The 21,307-nt window shown below is 43.8% G+C and overlaps 2 protein-coding genes across 2 annotated transcripts; one reads left to right on the top strand and one right to left on the bottom strand.

The window, feature by feature from the left end:
- Positions 1–15,455: 15,455 nt before the first annotated feature.
- Positions 15,456–17,525, bottom strand: LOC148683452 (interferon beta-like). The gene is made up of 2 exons (XM_088658953.1): positions 17,024–17,525; positions 15,456–15,460 (listed from the first exon to the last, which is right to left on the bottom strand). The coding sequence occupies exons 1-2, from the start codon at positions 17,523–17,525 to the stop codon at positions 15,456–15,458; spliced, it is 507 nt and encodes a 168-aa protein (XP_088515079.1).
- Positions 17,526–19,849: 2,324 nt separating this feature from the next.
- Positions 19,850–21,222, top strand: LOC148683451 (interferon alpha-2-like). Its single transcript, XM_088658831.1, has one exon. It carries the CDS (start codon positions 19,850–19,852, stop codon positions 20,471–20,473), a length of 624 nt encoding a protein of 207 aa, XP_088514957.1. The 3' UTR covers positions 20,474–21,222.
- Positions 21,223–21,307: the final 85 nt, after the last annotated feature.

Below are 21,307 nucleotides of genomic sequence, written 5' to 3'. Positions count from 1 at the left end.
CGGTTCCTATTTATCTACTTGCATTTTGACGTGCTTTCGAGCTGCTAGGTTGGCAGGAGCTGGGACCAAGCAACGGGAGCTCACCCCGTCACAGGGATTCGAACCGCCGACCTTCTGATCAACAAGCCCTAGGCTCAGTGGTTTAACCACAGCGCCACCTGGGTTCCAGGTGAATGTGTAAACCTCTTCTTAATTGTCTGTGGATGGACCATCTTTGATGGTGGCACCCCAGTTATGCGACACCCTCCCTAAAGAGGTGAAAATGTATTATCTGTTTAGCTTACTCTTGGATTAGCTGTCTTGCATTTTGTAAGATATATAGCAATGAGCTTTGGCTGCAAATGATTAAAAAGTGGCCTGAGGTGTCCCTGGCACCTTCATTGCACCCCCTCCCCCACGCTAGCTTTTAAATCCCAGGCATTTTAATTTCTGTAATGCTTTGGTTGGCTGCATGTTTTAAATGACTTGCCCATTGTTAACAGTGCAATTTAATTATGTATTTATGTTGTTCACTATCCTGCAGTCCCTTGGCTGAAGAAGGGTACACAAATACATTTAATAAATAAAGTTACTTCTGGTGCCAGTAAAAAAATACTGACCATAGATAATGCAATGATGGTGCCCACTAAGCCTGTTGTTCACATAATAACAGACTTGATGGGCTGTTTTGCAACTGGGGTGGTAGATGATGATGGCTGGCTTTGTTCGGCTTGTTTCTGAAACCACCTCATCGGTGTTTGTAGAATACGTTTTAAGGAGAAAGGAAGGGGTCACCTGCAGCAATGTGACTACTTCTCTACACTGCAGGGATGGGGAACCTGGTGCACTAACTCTCTTTTGTTGCAAGCCACCATTAAAATTAAGGTTACAAAAGAAACTCTACCCAGTTGACCACAATTTGGTCCAAACCTCCCTCTAAATCCTTCTCAGCCAAAAGAAGGGAAACTCACTTTGAAACTTACTGTATTTTTCCGTGTATAAGACTATATTTTTTTCCAAATTTTTTAAGTTTAAAATTGGGGGTTGCCTTATACACGGAATGCTGCAATTAATTATTTCTTAATTTTGGGCTCAAAAAATAGGGATCATCTTATACATGGGGGTGTCTTATACACGGAAAAATATGATATCTATAGATGGCAGCTGACACCGAGGAAATTGGTGTCAATGCATCCAGGACCCTTACCAAAATGCTGGCGAAGCTGTACCTCCACAGGCACATACCTTCACATGTGGTGGGAATGTCCTTGAATCCAACCCTTTTGGATAGCAGTCCTACAAAAAATCTATAACATAACTAAGCAGATATTGGAACCCACTCCAGAACTGACCCTGTTAAATATTTCCCAAGACAATAATGTTCACTTACACCATAAAAAGCCTGCTCTCAGCAGCCAGAAACGTCATAGACAGACACTGGAGAGACTTGTCTGGAGTAAGTATGGACCATTGTTATCACATTGTATGGGAAATGGCTTTATTAGAAAAGTTAACCAACAAGCAAACTGACGCGAGGACAAAAGAAAGAGGACACCTTTGCCTCGGTATGCCTCCCTTTTATTTGACACACAGCTCAAACTGACAACAGTGATAGCAGGGATCTACCAACAGCATACAGATCAACATGGCAAACATGACCTAATATTTCATCCCCCTCCTTCTGCAACCACAAGCAAATCTCCCTACAGTTCATCAGAGGCAATAATAGGCAAATAAAAACACCCTGCCCCCAAGCTTCTCTCAACGTCAATGTAAGCCAATAAATATACAGAAAGAAAACCTACTCAATTGACACTGACATGAAAACCCCACACATATACAAAAATGACAAGATAGTGTGTAAGTTTACCATCTTTCCCCTACCTTTGGAGATCATACATTTTGCATTGAACGTAACCAAAAGACTTTATAATCTGATCAATAAAGAAAAAAGGGAGAGACATTGCACATTCTTTGTAGTTCATGTAAATCTTTTAAAAAATTATTTCAATATAAAAAATAAAATATACTAAAATAATAAAGGGATGCCATAGCAAATCACAACATTGTCTCAGAGTATGAGCTTCCCCCTTGAGAGCTGATGGTATGAGCTACCTGTTTCTCATCTTCCTTTCACTGAGGGCTTCATGGATGGTACCATACCATACACCAGGGAGTCTCACAGGCATAGCCTAAAGGTCAGGGACAATGATATACATTGTAAGCTGAGTACAATTTATATCATTGTCTCAGCAGGCTATGCTGTCTGAGGCTCGTTGGAGCTTGACCTCAACAGCAGGACCCCTTTCTCTGCTCTACACACTTGCTTGTGAGTGAGCTAGGTACACTTGCTTCCAGGTAAACATGAAGAAGAGTGCACTGCAGATCCACCACAGTACCGGGTTCACCTGCACATTTACCTGTGTGTTTTCATCTCTGCCAGATGAGCGAAGGCAGATGTGGGAATGTTCAGGGTGGCAGGAGAGGATATATTGTTTATTAATATCCTTCCTAACTTGCACTAGCCAGTTCCTTTACTTAGCAGAGTTACACCCCCCTTTTACATGCACAGCAGACAGCTGGTTGCAAGCTCGTGTGAGCTTCTCACTATTATACAATTCAGTCTGTCTAAGATTGAATTGTACATTCCTGGTAAGTTTCCTTGAATCCCTCTTAAAAGAATAAAGACGCCGTAATCTTATTCAAAGTCAATAAAAGAAGTTTACTTACATCAGTTCACAGCTGGATCCCTGAAGGCAGACTTAGTTACAAATATGTACATGTGGATCTACCCCATATGGAGGAATAATTCCACTGTCTGCTAGCTGACAGCTACGTAGCAGAGCAGTCCTACCGGTAGCTAAAAGCTGGTCAAATGAAGAAGGAAGGTCAAAAAAAGAGGGAGCTGTGCTGCGTGACTCGTCCTTTTGTTACCTGGACAGGTGAGGTCATGCCCACCTTTAATCATATTGAAAAGGAAGGGTGCTCCAGCCAGGAGGAACAGGAAGTAGTTTCGACTGGCTGGGCCAAACATTCCCTCGCGTGTCTTCTCTAGCATTACAAGGAATGTTGTACTTGACTGCCTCTCATGGATCACATCCCACAGATGTACCTCCTGACAAGCAGTAGAGGCTTGGTGCGGCAGATGTACAAACCTGTTCACTGCATCTCTCCCCCCCCCCCAATATCATTGCATGGTGTTATGTGTATGACCAACTTTCCGATTAATCAGGATCTGGACTGACGGTGGGAAGAGCCTGTGCCATAGCCAGAATGCAGGGTTGGTGCCTGAACAGAGAGAATCGCTGGTGGTGATGATGGCAAGCACACAATACTGGGCTAGATGGAACGACAGTACACGGCAGCTCCCTCTGGCTTTGTGTAACTCGGTTCCCTTCCAGGGCTTCTCAGCAAGGGCATCGTAAAGAGATTGCGGACGTGTAATATTGTATTCCTTTACAGAGGCTGGTGGTACAATCTGTTCCAGATACTTACGTACTGCAACAGTGAATCAAATGACAACACGCTTTAGGAATGATTACATTTTGTTGCATTGGCTTTCAGAAGCCAAGATGGAGCGCTGGCATCCATAACAGAAGAATCGTGTGCATGTTTGCAGGGCAGCCCCACTGTTTTCAAGGAGGCTTACCCCACAAGTAACTGTGTTTCTGATTGCAGCCTTAGCGAGTAAAGTTTTACATAATAGATTTATGTAGCTGGCATTATTCACCCACAGATAAACTTGTGTTACTGCTGCTTCTTTCCCATTTTTATTTGCATATACAATTTATTATTATAATTATTTATTAAATTGCTATACTGCCCTTCATCTGAGGATCACAGGGTGGGTTACAAGATAAAATACACATAAATGCACAACATGATAACAAACAAATACAATATCACCTCCCACATGGGCGTACCCAGGGGGGGCAGCTGCCCCCCCTAGAAGCTAAAAAGGGGAAAAAGACAGCTCGCAGCACGCGCTTTTGTTCTTCTCGGTCGGGTACACGATCTTGCCACAGTGGGCACAGCGTAAGACCCCAGTGGAAGGCAGTGGTGGGAGTTGCCCCCAGCTGCCTGGAAAAGGCTGGAAAGCTGCGTCCCTGGCAAGGCTTGTAACGCTGCAGAAGCGAGCGGGAGGAGGAAGAGGAAGAGGGCATGAGGGAAAGAGAGCGCGCACACACACACACACACAGCAGCCTACCATCAGCGCACACTGTTTTTTTCCAGGGTATAAAGAGCAGAGGCCGGCGGGGAGGAGTTGCGGAGAACCATGTGACCACCCCCTCCTCTCCAGGGGGGCGTGGACGTTGGCCACGCCTCCTGGGAGGATCCCGGCTACGTCATCGCCAGCCAGCCAATCGGGCTGCCCCTCTAGTTTTGATCCTGGGTATGCCCATGCCCCCCCAGTTTAAAAGGCCGTAGGTGGTTGGTTTAATTAGCCAAAGGCCTGTGAGAAGAGGATCACAGAACCACAGAATTGTAGACTTGGAAGGGACCCTGAGGGTTATCCAATCCAGCCCTCTGACATGCAGGAATAGGCAGCTGTCCTGTGCAACCTTGGTATTATTAGCACTATGCTCTATATGGGGTGGTTCTAGAGCAGAAAGCAAGAAAACACGAAAGGAATCGCCAGCTGACTAATAATAAGGATATTCCATCAATGCTGATTTAAACATCAGAATTAATACAGGCACTCCATGCATCCAAACAAGACTCATCGTGATATCCTCTGTGTTCAAATGTAGAAAGGGCAGGGATTTAAAGTTTGTCCTTCCAAGGTAAGTCTCTTAGGCACTATGCTGTTTTAAAAGGTGTTTTTTTGTGTGGGAGGGGGCGATTGGATTGTTTTTGTTTTTATTATGATTTTTTGGCTTTATATCTTGATTTTATTCTGTGAACTGCCCTGAGACCTTTGGGTATAGGCAGTATATAAATTCAATATAATAATAATAATAATAATAATAATAATAATAATAATAATAATAGAAAGGTATGCAGAACCCACTTCTGCTGTTCCATCTATAACCACAGTGATATAAGACTGAATGTCCACAGATATCAAGGATTTGCCCAAACCAAAGTTAATACAAATAATTTCTGATCAGAAAGAAGATTCCCCAGGACCCGATGCTTCAAAGTATTTTCAGCGTTACACCAGCAACACTTATCTGAACTAGTCAGATCCTATAAATGTGCTGCGAAGTACGATCTCAATTGTTAATTTAAAGAAACACTACTTATGGATTCTAAAGCCATTGACTGAGCTTCATGAAACACTCTTCCATTCATCTCTGAGATCGTAAGCATCCACTTTGCAGCTTTACAATAAGCATTTGTGGCAATGTTTAGATGACAACTCTGTTACAGGTTTAGATTTCTGAAAAGGTGCCATTGCTCAATTTCCTCCAGTGATACAGGGGATTGAGGAGGCACTCGAAGCTGGTGGTTCAATAATAAGTGCTTTTAAAAGGTGTTGTAGTTCAAAATATGCCATTCAGCCCTGGCAGGTAAGTAAACTGCAGAAAAATGTAACCTTTTTTTTTACATTGGTATTGAACTAGCCTGGCCTGACTGCAAAAGGACACAAAAGGTGGGTTTAAACACAAGATAAGGCTGCGCAAGACTTTTTACAGTTCACTCTCCTACATAATGAATCAAAGATGGCAGCCTTGATTTATGGTTCGAAACATAGCCTGGTGCTTTATGTACCTCCCTTCAATCCCAGCTTCTCCCTCAAGGGGCTGTGTCTGGGACTGGGCAGAGGAGGAATGGTGAAGACCACCTGCCCATCCTGACCCTTCCAGGGAGGAGGAGGAGGAGGAGGAGGAGGAGGAGGAGGAGGAGGAGGAGGACAGTATAGATCTACAATAGGAGTTTGAGGGAGGTCACAGTTCAGAGGCAGATGAGGCGGCAAGCTGGGAAATCATGGGAGAGCCAGAGCAACACCTAGTTGACATGTCGTCATGAGAAAGCAGCCCAGACCCTCCATCTCCCAAAACCAGGCGAGCCATGAAAGTAGGAGAGCAAAGAGCTCAAAGAAAAAGGACACTTAGCAGCACCCGTAGAGGAGGTGATGATGATGATGATGATGAATGAGGAAGTGGGAGAGACGGGGGTGGGACAACATCATTATCCAAAATAATCCAACATCATTATCCAAGCCTCTCTCTGGAAAGATTGAAATAAAAAAGGACGGTAAGAAACTCCCTTGTCTTTACACTTTCCTGGACAACCAGCAAGGAGCCACTGACTGCATCCTGACAGGCTGGGATCAAAGGGTGAAAGGCATCTTTCTCATGCCACCCTCTCTGAGCCAGCCTTGCGGCGCAAAGAGGCTGATCAGATCCCAGCCTTGCTGCAGGGCTGACTCGGGGAGGGTGGCGTGAGCAGTACATCCCCCCCCCCCATGCACCTGGCAGAGAGAAGGGTTGTATCAAACGTAGACTGACAGTTTTTTAGCATTCTGGTGTGGTTTTTTTTAAACTTCTCAAGATTGCAACAGATGTTCCATCTAATCCAAGGGGTCTTATGGATTCAAAATCAGGTTGCATTTTAGGCAAAATCAGGTAGCAATAATTTGCAGCATGAAAGCCACAAAAGTATAGCAATATTTGATTTAATATTCACCACCTTTCCCACAACCAATTGCAGCTCAAAGCCATCATACAAACCGCCCCCTTCTCTCGCCAGGATGCATAAGCTCACCTCACACTCTCACCTGGGCAGGATCTGAGGCCCCTAACGGTGCACATAATCATTCCTTATAAAACTGTAATTATTATTATTATTATTATTATTATTATTAATACACCACCCATCTAGCTGGGTTTCCCCAGCCACTCTAGGCAGCTCCCAACAGAATATTAAAAACACAATAAAACTTCAAACATTAAAAACTTCCCTAAACTTCAGGTGTCTTCTAAAAGTCAGATAGTTGTTTATTTCCTTGACCTCTGAAGGGAGGGCGTTCCACAGGGCGGGCCCTCTGCCTGGTTTTCTGTAACCTCACATCTCGCAGTCTCCGGGCTGAGTGATGGGGGTGGTTCTTCAGGTCATAGCTGTCAACCCTCCCATTTTTTGCGGGAAACCTTATTTCAATCAGTTTCCCACTGGCAGCCCGGATTGTAAAATATCCCATAAATCTCCCAGATTTTAAAGGAAGCAGCCCCTCTCCCTCCCTGCCGGCCAGGGGGGCTCCACTTGCCCCCTCCCCCACGAGCGAGCAGCCAGCCGCCGCCCGGTAAAATGCCTCACTCGGCAGCTGGCTGCTCACTCACTTGCCAAGTGCTGCCGGAAATCGCCTCTGCGCATGCCCAGGCATGCGCAGAACCGATTTTCGGTGCCGCTTTGCCCATGTTTGGGCACCGGGAATTGCTTCTGCGCATGTCCGGGCATGCGCAGAGGCGATTTCCAGCAGCACTCGGCAAGTGACCCCTTATTTTTAAATCCTAAAGTTGACAGCTATGCTTCAGGTATACTGGGCTGAGGCCATTTAAGGCTTTCAAGGTCAGCACCAACATTTTGTTTTGTGCTCGGAAACATCCTTGGAGCCAACACAGGACCAGTGTTATGTGGTCTTGGCGGCCGCTCCCAGTCACCAGTCTAGCCGCCACATTCTAGATTAGTTGTAGTTTCCAGGTCACCTTCAAAGGTAGTCCCACGTAGAGTGCATTGCAGTAGTCCAAAACTGTAGTCTAAAACTGTACTTTCCATAGAGGTGATTTGCACAAATTAGGGGCCCTTTGAGGTAACGAGACACCTGTCCTCATAGCCTCTAGAACTGTGCCAATGACGTGCTATTATATCTTTAGCAACCTCATTGCTCTCTGGCCCACGTTGGGCACCTATCTCTGCTATCTGATTTCAAGTCATTTACGAAAGGCTTTAGTATTGATTTGGCTCAACTTTGTCATTTGTTAATTGCTTCCAGGAGAGGCAAGGTGGGTGGGGGTGGGGAATGTTAAGCCATTTAAATGGCACAAAGGTCTTCCCGATTTAATATTTAATAGAGTAGATGTTTTTAAATAAAAAAACAGAGATTGAGTTTCAAGGATGCCATGCCATTATTATATACTCCTAGAATATAGGCTTCTCCTGGTGTGGGGGTTGGTGAGAACCCAAAGCTGCCCACTTTTGTACCAGAAAAAAAGGAGAGGGGCTAGCTGTTCCCTAGACAAAGATGTCTGTGTTGCTCAGCGCCAGGCTTTGGTAAACGGATGTTTCTGAAGTTACAGTTTCTATTTGCAGGAAGGTAAAGTAATGGAACAGAGCTTTTGTTAGCAAAGTTGCTTAAATAACACAGATGGAGTCCAGAGATACCACTTTACGGAAGAAACTGAACAAAGCAGGCCATGATTGGAAGAGAAACAGACCGAGAGGTTTTGTCTGTCTTTCAGGCCTTGCGTGTAGCAGCAAGATATAAAACCAAACATACGTAGGAAAAGTCTCTTAGAACCACACAGCCAATCAGAACATATGCTACCTCAGCAAATAGCATGCTGCTCTTACTGGTGGTGAAGCAACTCCTCCTGTTACCCTCTTGGCAAGTTGACATAAACACTAGCAGAATTAAACCCTTAAGTTGCACACTGAATGATCCCTCAGATCATTTACTCGGAGTAAAATGTGGCAAAGAAATATCACAGAGTGATGCATTAATTTACATTTCCTCATTTAGTTGGTGGCGCTGTGGTTAAACCACTGAGCCTAGGGCTTGCTGATCAGAAGGTTGGCGGTTCGAATCCCTGTGACGGGGTGAGCTCCCGTTGCTTGGTCCCAGCTCCTGCCAACCTAGCAGTTCGAAAGCACGTCAAAATGCAAGTAGATAAATAGGAACCGCTACAGCGGGAAGGTAAACGGCGTTTCCATGTGCTGCTCTGGTTTGCCAGAAGCGGCTTTGTCATGCTGGCCACATGACCTGGAAGCTGTACGCCGGCTCCCTCGGCCAATAATGCGAGATGAGCGCGCAACCCCAGAGTCGGTCACGACTGGACCTAATGGTCAGGGGTCCCTTTACCTTTACCTTTACAGTGGGAAGGTAAACGGCGTTTCCATGTGCTGCTCTGGTTTGCCAGAAGCAGCTTTGTCATGCTGGCCACATGACCTGGAAGCTATACGCCGGCTCCCTCGGCCAATAATGCGAGATGAGCGCGCAACTCCAGAGTCAGTCACGACTGGACCTAATGGTCAGGGGTCCCTTTACCTTTACTTATTTTTCACAAGTCATTTCTGAATTTCCCCACAGCTGGGAATCTTTCTGCATTAGCCTCAAAGCTGAAGAACACACCTGGCTTCACTTTCATTCCGTGGCTTTCCACTGGAACATTTCATGAGGGAAAGTAGCAAAATGGTGGGCAGGGAGGAGAAACAGGCAAGGAGAGGAGGGATATAAAGTTTTTTTTAAATCACAGAATCCAAAAATTAGTTCAGGAATTAGCAACTAATTAGCAATTAGTTCCCAATCAGGCAGGTGAGCCCTATGTATTACTATGTAATATTATAGACAACTACCTGACTTTTAGAAGACACCTGAAGGGAAGCTTTTAATGGTTGATGCCTTACTGTGTTTTAATTTGTTGGAAGTCACCCAGAGTGGCTAGGGCAAATTGGTCAGATGGGTGGCATAGAAATACCGTAAAGGTAAAAAAAAAAAAGGTAAATGACCCCTGGGCAGTTAAGTCCAGTCAAAGGCAACTAGGGGGTTGTAGCACTCATCTCGCTTTACAGGTCGAGGGAGCTGGCGTTTGTCTGCAGACAGTTTTTAGGGTCATGTGGCCAGCAAGGCTAAACCACTTCTGGTGCAACAGAACACCGTGACGGAAACCAGAGCGCATGGAAACGCCGTTTACCTTCCTGCCACAGTGGTACCTATTTATCTACTGGCGTGCTTGCGAACTGCTAGGTTGGCAGGAGCTGGGACCGAACAACAGGAGATGACTTCGTTGCGGGGATTCGGACCGCCAACCTTTTGATCAGCAAGCCCAAGGGGCTCAGTGGTTTAGACCACAGCGCCACCCGCCTCCTAGGCATGGAAATATAATATGCAGCTGCACATATTCAAGCCTCCTTTCACTCTAATGCCAAATGCACAAATATAGGGAGTGGGTGGGCATGTCCCCGTCCCCCTGTGTTCAATGAATGCATGGGAGAGAACAGCAATATGTGAAGCTCCTTGTTGTAATATGGAAAAGGTGTTTCAGTTAATAAAACTTCTGAATTTGCCAGTGTTTATTGCACCCAGAAAAGCATGATAGTTTTCTGTCTGCATCGTGAAGACTGGAAGAGAAGATTCAGGTTTGGAAAATAAACTTTGCACCATCAGCACACAATAAAGGCTTCAAATAATTCAGCGAATACCCACTGGTTGCCTTATAATGCAGGCAAACGAATCTAGCGCTACATCAAAAAGGGAAATCATGCCTTGCACCCTTAGATTCCAGCAATTGCAACCCTAGGGCAGTGGTGGGAGCGCTTCGGCCCACAGGTCTAATTAGATCCCAAATTGTCCCAAAGGCCTGCTTTCCCCAAACTACACTCACCTGCCACTCTGCAAGTGTTCCATTCAGGCCTTTAACAGGATTTAGATAGCACTTAACCATGTAAGCAGTTTACGCAAAATAAAAACAAACAAGACAGATGCGCACAAAAGCAGGTGTTAAAACACAAGCTGATCTATCTCCCCCCCCCCCCGAAATATAAAACCAGCAGCTTAAAAAAAACATTACAATATATAATTACATGTCAAAATACATGCAGGATGTGCATGTCTAGGTAGGCTTGCCTAATGAAAAGGTTTTAGCAGATGCAAAAAATAATAATAGAAGAATTGGGTGGTCTGTCCTGTTTCAGCAGCCTGCTGAGCAAGGAGCAGAGAAAGCAAAATATAAAGGGTGTCAGAACCAGGACCAGCCCAAGGCATTTTGCTGAAGTGAAGGACAAGGTGGGGTGCCCCACTCCCTCATGCCAGGCTCAAGAACCCACTGGACACCGAGTCTTTCTTAAACAAGAGGGAATTCATCATAGTATTTTAAAGCACAGCTCAGCTCAGAGAATTCACAGAGCTACAGTTCCCAGCACCCTTAATAAACTAGAGTTCCCAGGACTGGGTGTGTGCGCTTTAAATGTGTGTACCTTTCACTGTCTCTGTAGGGAAGAGGAAAGCTCTGCCCAGGAATTGCAAACGGACCTGGAAGCTGCGGTGCTCGTTTAAGAAACTCTTGGCGTGGGATGTCTCCTCCACCCAAGGACTATCGCGCAATAAGTCGAGGAGATGGGGAGAAATGGAGGCGGGCGGCTATCTAAGTTAACATGGTTAAGGGAATTAAAAGAGGAGGGGAAAACCTGGAAAAATGAAATGCAGAGTATTACCTGCAACAGTACCGTCTACCCTGAGGGGTTCCTTCAGCAGCCAGAATCCATGGAGCAGAATCATCCATGGAGCCTCAGCAACCCGGAGATGCGCTTGGTGTGGATGGAAGTCCCCTAGCAACAGGCCGGGATAACTGTGAAACATTTTTTTAATTGGCTCTCTTTCCTGGCCACGCCCCCTTCGCTCTAAGTCCCCCCGCCCGCCCGCTTTTTTAAATGTGTGAGATACTATTGCATCCTCCTCCTGATTTTTGTTCAGTCCTCCTGGGTTTGGGATCTTTCCCCCCCCCGGCGTTCAGACGAGCTCCTGCCGCCTCCGGGATCACCTGGGCTGAAGGTGGGCTGCTTCCCATCTCGCACACCTGGTCGCCTGAAAACGGGGCCAGAAACCCCGGGCTTAGAAAGGGGCGCTAGGTTTCTGCGCCAGGATCCGATTCCGGGAGGAGGACTCCATAAAGCAAGCGGAGCCTCCAGCCTATAATACTCTCCCCCCCCCCCGACCGGCTGCAGCAGTTGTAGAGTTAGGAGAAGGGAGCAACTTTAAGCATCACTTTTGGGGTGGGTGGGGATGTAGGGGTGCAGCCATCTAGTGGCAGAAAGAGGCAACGCGTCATTTATTGCGAAAAATGTCATGCTGTGGCATTGCTGTCCATAGAGTCATAGAGTTGGAAGAGACCACAAGGGCCATCCAGTCCAACCCACTGCCAAGCAGGAAACACCATCAAAGCATTCTTGACATATGCCTGTCAAGCCTCTGCTTAAAGACCTCCAAAGAAGGAGACTCCACCACACTCCTTGGCAGCAAATTCCACTGCCGAACAGCTCTTACTGTCAGGAAGGTCTTCCTAATGTTTAGGTGGAATCTTCTTTCTTGTAGTTTGAATCCATTGCTCCGTGTCCGCTTCTCTGGAGCAGCAGAAAACAACATTTCTCCCCCCTCTGTATGACATCCTTTTATATATTTGAACATGGCTATCATATCACCCCTGAACCTTCTCTTCTCCAAGCTAAACATACCCAGCTCCCTAAACCTTTCCTCATAAGGCAACGTTTCCAGGCCTTAGACCATTTTGGTTGCCCCCTTCTTGAACTGTGGTGCCCAGAACTGGACACAGTACTCCAGGTGAGGTCTGACCAGAGCACAATACAGTGGTACTATTACTTCCCTTGATCTAGATGCTATACTCCTATTGATGCAGCCCAGAATTGCATTGGCTTTTTTAGCTGCTGCATCACACTGCTGACTCATGCCAAGTTTGTGGTCTACCAAGACTCCTAGATCCTTTTCACATGTGCTGCTCTCAAGCCAGGTGTCACCCAAGAGAGATGAGGAACCTCTTCCTGTTGTGAGGGCCATATTCCTCTGTTTTAAAGGCACAGTCTATATTTGAAGGGCTACCTGCTTTAAAAGGTCAAAAGCTCTTAAGAGCAGGGGGGCTGGTGGATTTTTCCTTGAAGCACACAGACCACTTAGTCAACGTCCCCCCCCCCTGCTAAATTTGCATTATAAATGAAATTATCACATGCAATTTTAATGGAAGTTTATGTCCTCTTTTGTCCTCAACCCCTTCCCCACGTAGGTCTCCTTCTCTCTCTCGGACACCTCATACATATGAAGTCCCAAACTGCTGCTTCAAAATGTCACGATTTCCCCTCCTAATAATTTTGGTAGCTGTGCTAAGAGTTGTTAGGAGACACAACCACACAATTCCCTTCACAGAACTGCAATTCCCAGAGATCCCTGTGAAGAGGGATGGATTGATCAATTCTGTAGTTCTCTGAGAGAAATAGGGGTTCCGCAACAACCCTCAGCACCCCAGAATACTTGAGGGTAAGCCTTGGCTATTTAAAATAGTGTTTTGTCTCTGTTTCTTTTCTTATCTATTTTATTTCACATTTCTTACCAGATTGTTATTTTAACTTCATAATAAAATCTTGAAAATTAAAGAAAATGCCGCATCCATCCTGTTTCACTCTTCCCCCGACCCCATTTATCTTTAGTAGTTTTTTTAAAAAAAAATCAAACTGTCATTAAGTTTTAAAATATATTTTAAAAGATTACAGTTGCAATCTTAACCATGTCCACTTAGAAATAAGTATTCCTTTTATCTTATGTTTGTTTATGGTTTCTTCTGTTGTCTTCTTTTTTTCTTTTTTCTTTCCCCCCCCCCTTTTTCTTCTTTTTCTTTTTCCTTCTTATAAGTTCTTCTTTTAATTTTGAACAATTTTTTAAAATTTTGCAATTTGTGCTATGTTGTGTTGTGTTGAGTTGGATGATTTATGTTATGTTATGTTATTTTTTGTTGATTTGTATTTTACGTTCAGTATTAAATAAAGATATTTTTAAAATTAAAAAATTAAAAAAGAAAAGAAATAAGTCTTCCTGAATTCTATTGGGCTTACCCCTGGGTATATGGGGACTAAGATTGCAGCCTACAGTAATCCATTTTACGCGTACTGTGAATGGCTACAAACATGGGGAAAGGGAGACAAAGAACAAGGAAATAGTCTTCCCTCTGTAATGCTTAAAACAGGAATCTGAGCATCCCTCTGGAAGGAATTTGCGCAAGGAGTGCCTTTATTATCAGGTCAGCCACCTCACTGTTGAGGAGGCACAGAGTTTTCTTCTTAGACCTTACACATGATGGAAACACAAAGCCTACAGAACTGTCATGCTTTCTCTGCCTATCTTCTGCGTCACATGACGTATGAGGTCCCCATCATGTGCAGCCAAAATCTCCTTCAGAATGGCTCCCACACGTCATGCCCTTCAAACACGCAAAATCATTCCGTTGACCCATGTTGCAGCTTTTAATAGGAAGAACATTTGATATTTCCAGTCGGTGAAAAAATATAATAAAGGACGTGGAGTAGCCAAATGAATAATAAATAAATATAAAATAAACGTAACACACGCGTAATATAAATAAAATAAATATTTTTTTTAAATAACAGAAATCACATACGTCTATAGTGCATTTCATTTGGCACACTTCTTAGAAGAATAATTGTCCCAGTTAAGATGCTTGCATCTCTGACTGCTTGACCTGCATACATCACAGAGTTCCTTTAGCAAATAAATTATTACAGTACTGTGAATTTTGTCCTAGGTTTGGAAAAATCTGTGCTTGTACCGGTATGTAGCCTTTTCCAATCTAATCATGAACTTATTGCTTTTGTAGAATGCGTTAAATTATGGGTACCATTGGAGATTCCATGTTGTTGCATGGAAACTCTTGCTTATGGAAGGGGTGAAATGTTATGTCCCCCCCCAATTCCCCCATCACTGTATAGCCTCCTGTGCTCCCCCCCCCACATCTGTCCTGACCAGTTTCTGAGATTGGCAGCCTCCACTGGTTCACCAGCCCTTCCAAACAAAGATGTTTAAGAATAATGATCCATTATTTTTATAAACTTAATATTCTGCCAAGGAACACCTACACCTTAGAAGCCTTAGAAGCTCACCATGTTTGTGAGGATTCTGGGGCAAATCTTTGGTCTTTTTGTAGCATTGGCCATGCCTGTTCCAGCACCCCATGTGACCTGGAGAATACCACCTAGAACACATTGCAAGGGAAAATCAATGTAAGGAAATGCAATACAAGAGAGGAGTTGCGAAGGGTGGAAAAACAGTACCGGATAATCTTCTTGTTACGCAATTTTTGAAGTCCTTGTCCAATATATTTTCTTTTTTCCTTTTGAACCTTTATCTTCTGTGTAAGGCTTCATTGTAGCATTTTCACGTTTCAAACTCACACTTCACTATCTTTAACTTATCAAAACAATGTAGTAGCAAATGAAACAGAGGAGGAAGCAGCTGTTTAGCTTTTGAGAAACACGTTGCTGGAGGAACAGAGTGCTTTTTCTGCACGAAGAGAAACTCTCTTGATGCCGAGGAAAACCCAGACTTCCAGCCTAGAGACACTACTTTGCAGCTGGCAAACAGTAGCAGGTGCAGAAGAACAGGAAGCAGCTGTTTTGCTTTCCAGGAATACATTGCTGGAGGAATCTAATGAAAGCTGAATAACTGGGATGCTCTCTTCAAGCTACAATTCCATTCTGCTGCTTCATCCCATTGTTTTCGTTGCAACACCAATTGAAGGTTAAGCTGGAACGAAGAAGAGAATAGATTAATTATGCCGTTTGAAATGCTTTCCCTGTAGGAGACATGGCCTTTCTTTTTAAGAGACACACCTCTCTTCTCTGGGTGGGGTTTCCTCCTCAATTAACTGGGAACTAGTTGGAACCTTAGCCTTCCCTGTTTGTAGCAAGCAGTATCTGCTAAGCTGAGCGGCTGCCCTGCTCTTCATAAAGAAAGACAACTACTGAAGTTCTCCTGGCTGTTTCCCAGTGTTAGGACTGTCGGGTTACAAGGTTTCCTTGCATAGTGAGTAGACTTCCTAAACCCACCAGATACTGCATTTCCCTTTAAAGCTGTTGTTTCAAGTATGGAACACTTTGAACTACAAGCAGTAAGCTTTTTGAGTATTGACTTTTCAGAAGCTTCGGATAACGTTGCTCTGTTTTTCTGCAAAGCTTTTGGTGACCTGGTTAGAATAATTCACCTTGTTAGGAGTCTGGTAGTAATTTAAAGGATAAAATTGTATTATTTATGAAATCTAATTAACGTATCTATATTTACGAAGCATTAGATTGAGATTTACCTAAAAGTAACCAAAGTCATTTGTCAAGGGCATACTGACCATCCTTACTCGAGACCGTACAAAACATGAAAGCTGTCCTATGGATGACATCTGTCGCTTAGCTGCATTGAACTGTGTGTCTGCTCCTAAGCAGGCTACATCCCATAATTCAGCTCACCTTCTCTTTTTTTAATTTAAAAAAAGCTTTATTTTCATATCAAAATTACAAAAAAGGAAATGAAACATTACAAAACCTTCTCATAACCCTTTCTTTCTCCAAGCTTTCTTCTTTTTAAACAGATGTTTTTTTATAAATTTTACAAATTAAAAAAAGAAGTAAACACACATTGATAAAGTAACACTATATGTGGAGATTCTCTGAATCTTGCAACTTCCCCCCATCCCGTCCATGGAGTCTTGTTTTAAAATATCTACAACTACATATTAGTTTGTACTCTGGTTATTATATCAAACCATATTATCCATAATATTTTTTACACTACAAGTGTGCCAAAATCCTGCTCTTTTCCCCATCTGCTTACAGTGGTCTCCTAAAGAACTTGTAAATTTTTTCCATTATTTTATAAAGTTTTTATCCTCTTGATATCTGAGTTTTCCAAGCTTTCCTCTTTCTTTCCTATTGTGCCAATTTTGAAGTGTGCTCTGATTACAAGTTCTGAGTTTGGAGTCAGTGAAGAAACTCTTAGTGTAAAACACAAAAGATAATAAAGCCTGCCCACAAACATGATGCAGACTGAAATTCTGAAGTGACCCTAGAGTTTTCATGAGAAGAAACTTCTCACCTAAAAAGAGAGATACAGTGCAGTCCTATCTTTGTGTGCTCAGAAGCAATTTTTATAGATTCCAAATAGGCTTCCTCCTTGGTAAAGGTGCCTAGGATTGCAGCCTTAATCGGGGCATTGAGCTATCTTAACAGTTGTGTTTTGTTTACATAACCATAATAGTTTAAACTATTTCTCATTCTTTAGGTCTAACTACAAACATTATTTTTAAAAGCATACAAGTACCTGGATTGCCTGTCCTTTTGAGGAGTTGGTCGATCAGCAGAAAACATTGCCGGACTTCCATCTGGACAATCTCCCAGGCACACAGGCTGTACCCTTCATCTTTCAGGTAGTGGTTGAGTGTCCTGAAGTAGCTTTTCACCCGCTGTCGGATGCTGTTGCCCCCCTCTGCGCCCAAGCACCGTCCCAGGTTCTCAATGTCCTGGTGCAGCCCAGCCTGGAAACCAGCTATGGAAGTCTCACCCCAGTCCATTGCGCTGTGGTTTTGCCTGAAGATGTGGAGGGTCTGCTGGAGGATTTCTTGTGCGGCTGCTTTGGCCTCCTCCCCCTGGATTTCGTGGCTGTGGATTCCTTCGTTGTTTGAGAAATTGGCCACATGGCCAATGCATTGGAGCGGAATTGTGGATCCCATCTTGCTGTTGAGAAGCTTCAAGTTGTCTTTATTTAGCCAGCTGCGAAGTTGGCTGCAGTCCTGAGATGAGATTTCAGTGGAGCAGAGCATCATCACTAGGCCAAAAAAGAGAAGCCACCCCTTTGAGATCATGGTGGAGATGAAGGAACGTGGTCTTTGCTGGAGCGCTGAGGGAGATGCTCTGGAGTCTGTTCCATCTTTGAGCCATGTCCCTGTATTTAAATGCTCAGTGGCTGAAGTTTTCTTTTGTCTTTTTCAGTTTTGGTGGGAATGGGCTTCCTCCTTTTCAAAATACTCTAGTTTCAGGTTTTTCCCCTTCCCTATGAATTTTTAAATCACACAGGACCAAAAGATTTAGAGAGTAGATTATTTATTTTTCTAATATTTGAAAAGGAACTTCTGTGAATGCAAAAAATGAAGTTCAGCTGCAGTGCAGAGCAGTGAATGATATGGGGGTGGGGGCAACTGCTCAACGCCATGGGAATTGTCCCGTGGTGATATTCCGCAGGGTTCCATTTTGTTTTCCCTGTTATTCACCTTATATTTGAAGCTGGCGGAGTGGGGTGTCGTCAGTATGCACATGGCACTGAGCTCAATCTCCCCATTCCATCCGAATCAGGAGAGGATGTACAGGGCTGGATAAGGGCAGACAAACTGAAGTTGAGTCCAGATTAGATGGAGGCATTATATGCCAAGTAAGTGGTGAGGAGGTCTGTCAAGGACAGGGTTGCCCCCCACTGGAGAAATCGGGTCCAAAGTGTAGTTGTGTTCTCTGATACAGCATTGCCTACGTGGGGCTCTAGTGATCTCACTGGCCAAGACCCTGCCAGCCATGGCCCTTCATGGAACAGGATGATCTATATTATGTGATCCAGTTGCGATCAAGGCTCTGGTAGCGTCCATGCTCTGGCAAACTCCAGATTGGATGGTTGTGCCCTGCCTCTTTGAAGAGGCATCAGAAACTGCAATTACTGCAAATCGAAGCTGCTGGAATATTGACCAGGGCAGCCAGGAGGTCAAATTTTACACAGTTCTGTAAAAAATTGCACTGGTTGCTTATTCCCACCCAAGACAAATATACAGTCTAACTGTTGACAGATTGGATCTGGGGGTCCCAAATACATGAAAGATCACTTTCTCCGTTACAGACCGGCCCAGGACTTAAGATTGGTAGGCAAAGCTGATTGTTCCACCATCCTCAGATGTCAGGGTGGGAGCAGCAGTACATGAGGACCTTCTTGGCGGTAGCCCCCAAATCCCCTGTTCCTGGACTACACCTAGTCCCAACAGGTGCGTAATGGTTTATCTTTTTACCCACACTTCTGAATACCAGTTGCTGGAAACCACAGGAGGGGAGAGTTGTTCTTGTGTTCTGCCCCCTGGTTTCCCACACGCATCTGGTTGGCCACTGTGAGAACAGGATGCTGGACTAGAGAGGCCATTGGCCTGATCCTGCAGGCTTTTCTTAAGTTCCTATGAGTGTACCAAGATTTTAAGGGCACCATATTGGCTACACCTGATGTGATGGTTGTTGATTCTCCGGCTGATTGTGTTTTAACTGTGCAGTTGTGAACAAATTGTATCTTATTGTTTTTATTGTGTTGTGTGCTGTCCCGAGACCTTTATGTGAATGGCAGGTAATTGTGAAACTCCTTGCAGGCATTGAATGGTATGTGTTTATTAGCTATTATCCCTCTTCATGATCTGTAAGCAGCTTAAATGTTTGTATATGAATGACTGCTGCTGCTTAGTATACAGTTGCTGTAAGAATGAGGCATCAAAGACTGCAGACATGATGTTCAAATCATTTCAATTAAAAAACAATAGGGTGGGTTCACACATTTAGCTGTTGCTCATCAAGGGAAGAGTAACCAAATGATGTCCATGCATGTGGGAAAAACTCTAAACCCTGCATCGCTGGGACCACTGCGTACCTCTTAAAATTCTTTTGCATGGAGCAGCCAAAGATTGATATTGCTGGCCAGTCTATGTTACATCATGAGAAATTCCAGCAGTTTGCCGTTTAAACCGCTAAAATGAATTTGAGAATAGGTAACATATCAATGGAGTTTGTTTTCATTATAAAAAAATAATTTCACATTAATTCAAGGGGTGTTTTTGGTCAAAAATGAAATGTAAAAGTAGTAAGTTTTCTAAATATGCATATCCCAACTGAAAATAGCATTTTTGGTCCTTTGTGATTTTACAAATCATTCAAAGGGGAGAAAGTGAAAGAAGAGTATTTTCAGAAAGGGGAATCCCACATAAACAGAAAAAGACAAAAGAAAACTTCTGCGACTACATGTTTAAATGCAAGGCCATGGTTCAAAGATGGAACAGACTTCAGAACATCTTCCTCAAGACACAGTCTTCCAGATTCAGCACTCTACCAAAGACCACATTCCTTCATCTCCACCATGATCTCCAAAGGATGGTTGCTGCATATAGGCCTAGTGATGCTTTTCTTCTCCAAAATCTCATCTCTGAACTGTAACCAGTTTCACAGCTGGCTACATGAAGCCAACAAGGCCAACTTGGAGCTTCTGAAGAACAAAATGGGAACAACCATTCCTATTCAATGCATAGGAGAGGAAATGGACGTCTCAACGAATCAGGAAATCTTCCTGAACATCGATAAAGTCCAGGCGGAGAATGCCAAGGCAGCTATACAAGAGATCCTCCAGCAGACTCTGCACGTCTTCACACAAAACCATACTGAAATGGGTTGGGATGGCAATTCCACTACGGCTTTCCAGACTGAACTGGACCAGCAAATTAAGAAGCTGGAAACATGTTGGAGTGCAGAGCTGGAGCATGGAGTGCAGAGCCCCACATCTCCAAGAGGTCAGAAAACTCTGCTCACCAGACTGAGAGTGAAAAGATACTTCCAAATACTCCACGATCTCCTGAAAGATAAAGAGTACAACCTGTGTGCTTGGGTGACTGTCCAGATCCAGATCAGGCAATGTTTTGCGCTGACGGATCAACTCATCAAAAGGATCTCTAATGAAGGTACTCTACACTTTTTTAAAAATACCTAAGACTTGATTAGAACTGGGTAAGAAAAATAGCTGGTTTCTCAGCAACCTTTTCAGGATTTCTAACCTGCACTCACTTACCACTAACAAATGTTCATAATTCTTCTTGAATAACTTTTTGATTTCCTCAGAATTCTGGGCGATTTAGGCTTTCTTCCTTGTTGCTGCAGAAATATATATTATCTGCCAGGTGATACTATGTGAATGGGGACGCTCTGCACAAAAGAACAGCGTGGGGGGGGGGGCAAAGTGTAGTGATCTTTCTTCCCATTGAATTCCTGTTAGGATAAATTGGATTGATCTCTGATGTGATTTTATGTGGTGTAGTGGGCTGTTTGTATCCACATTGGTGAGGCAGGTTGTGGTGGTTTTCACATGCTGTCAACAATATCCTTCTGGCAACATGGAGGGAACCAACTGGAATACTGGTAAGAGCATTGTTCATTTGCAACAAGGGACAATATCACAGAAAAATCAGATTCCATGCAAAACCAGAAGCCGAAAAACATAGAAAGATTCACTTTCACACATATTATTAAATACATATTCTCTCATGTCATCACAACCAAGAAAGACAGTTACTTTAATCAGGTCTTGGAAGCTTGCAGAAAACGTACCTTTCTGTTTTCTGATTCTTCTGAGCAGCCCGTATTAAAAATATTAGTGGCAATGATTCATAATTTTCCATATTTTGAACTGAAAAGCAAGGCATTTCAGAATGAATGCAGGATTTTAACCACTTTTCATCTTCCTTTCAGCTTCAGTTGCGCTGGAATGAGGCGAATGGAGCTACAACTACAACCATTCAGCTTTCGCTCGATTCCTCAGACAGATTTC

The sequence above is a fragment of the Zootoca vivipara genome, chromosome 15, assembly GCF_965207765.1.
Source record: "Zootoca vivipara chromosome 15, rZooViv2.hap1.1, whole genome shotgun sequence".
Taxonomy (NCBI): Eukaryota; Metazoa; Chordata; class Lepidosauria; order Squamata; family Lacertidae; genus Zootoca; species Zootoca vivipara.
Note: the sequence above shows the minus strand (reverse complement) of the source record. Positions and strands in the feature narration are given on the sequence as shown.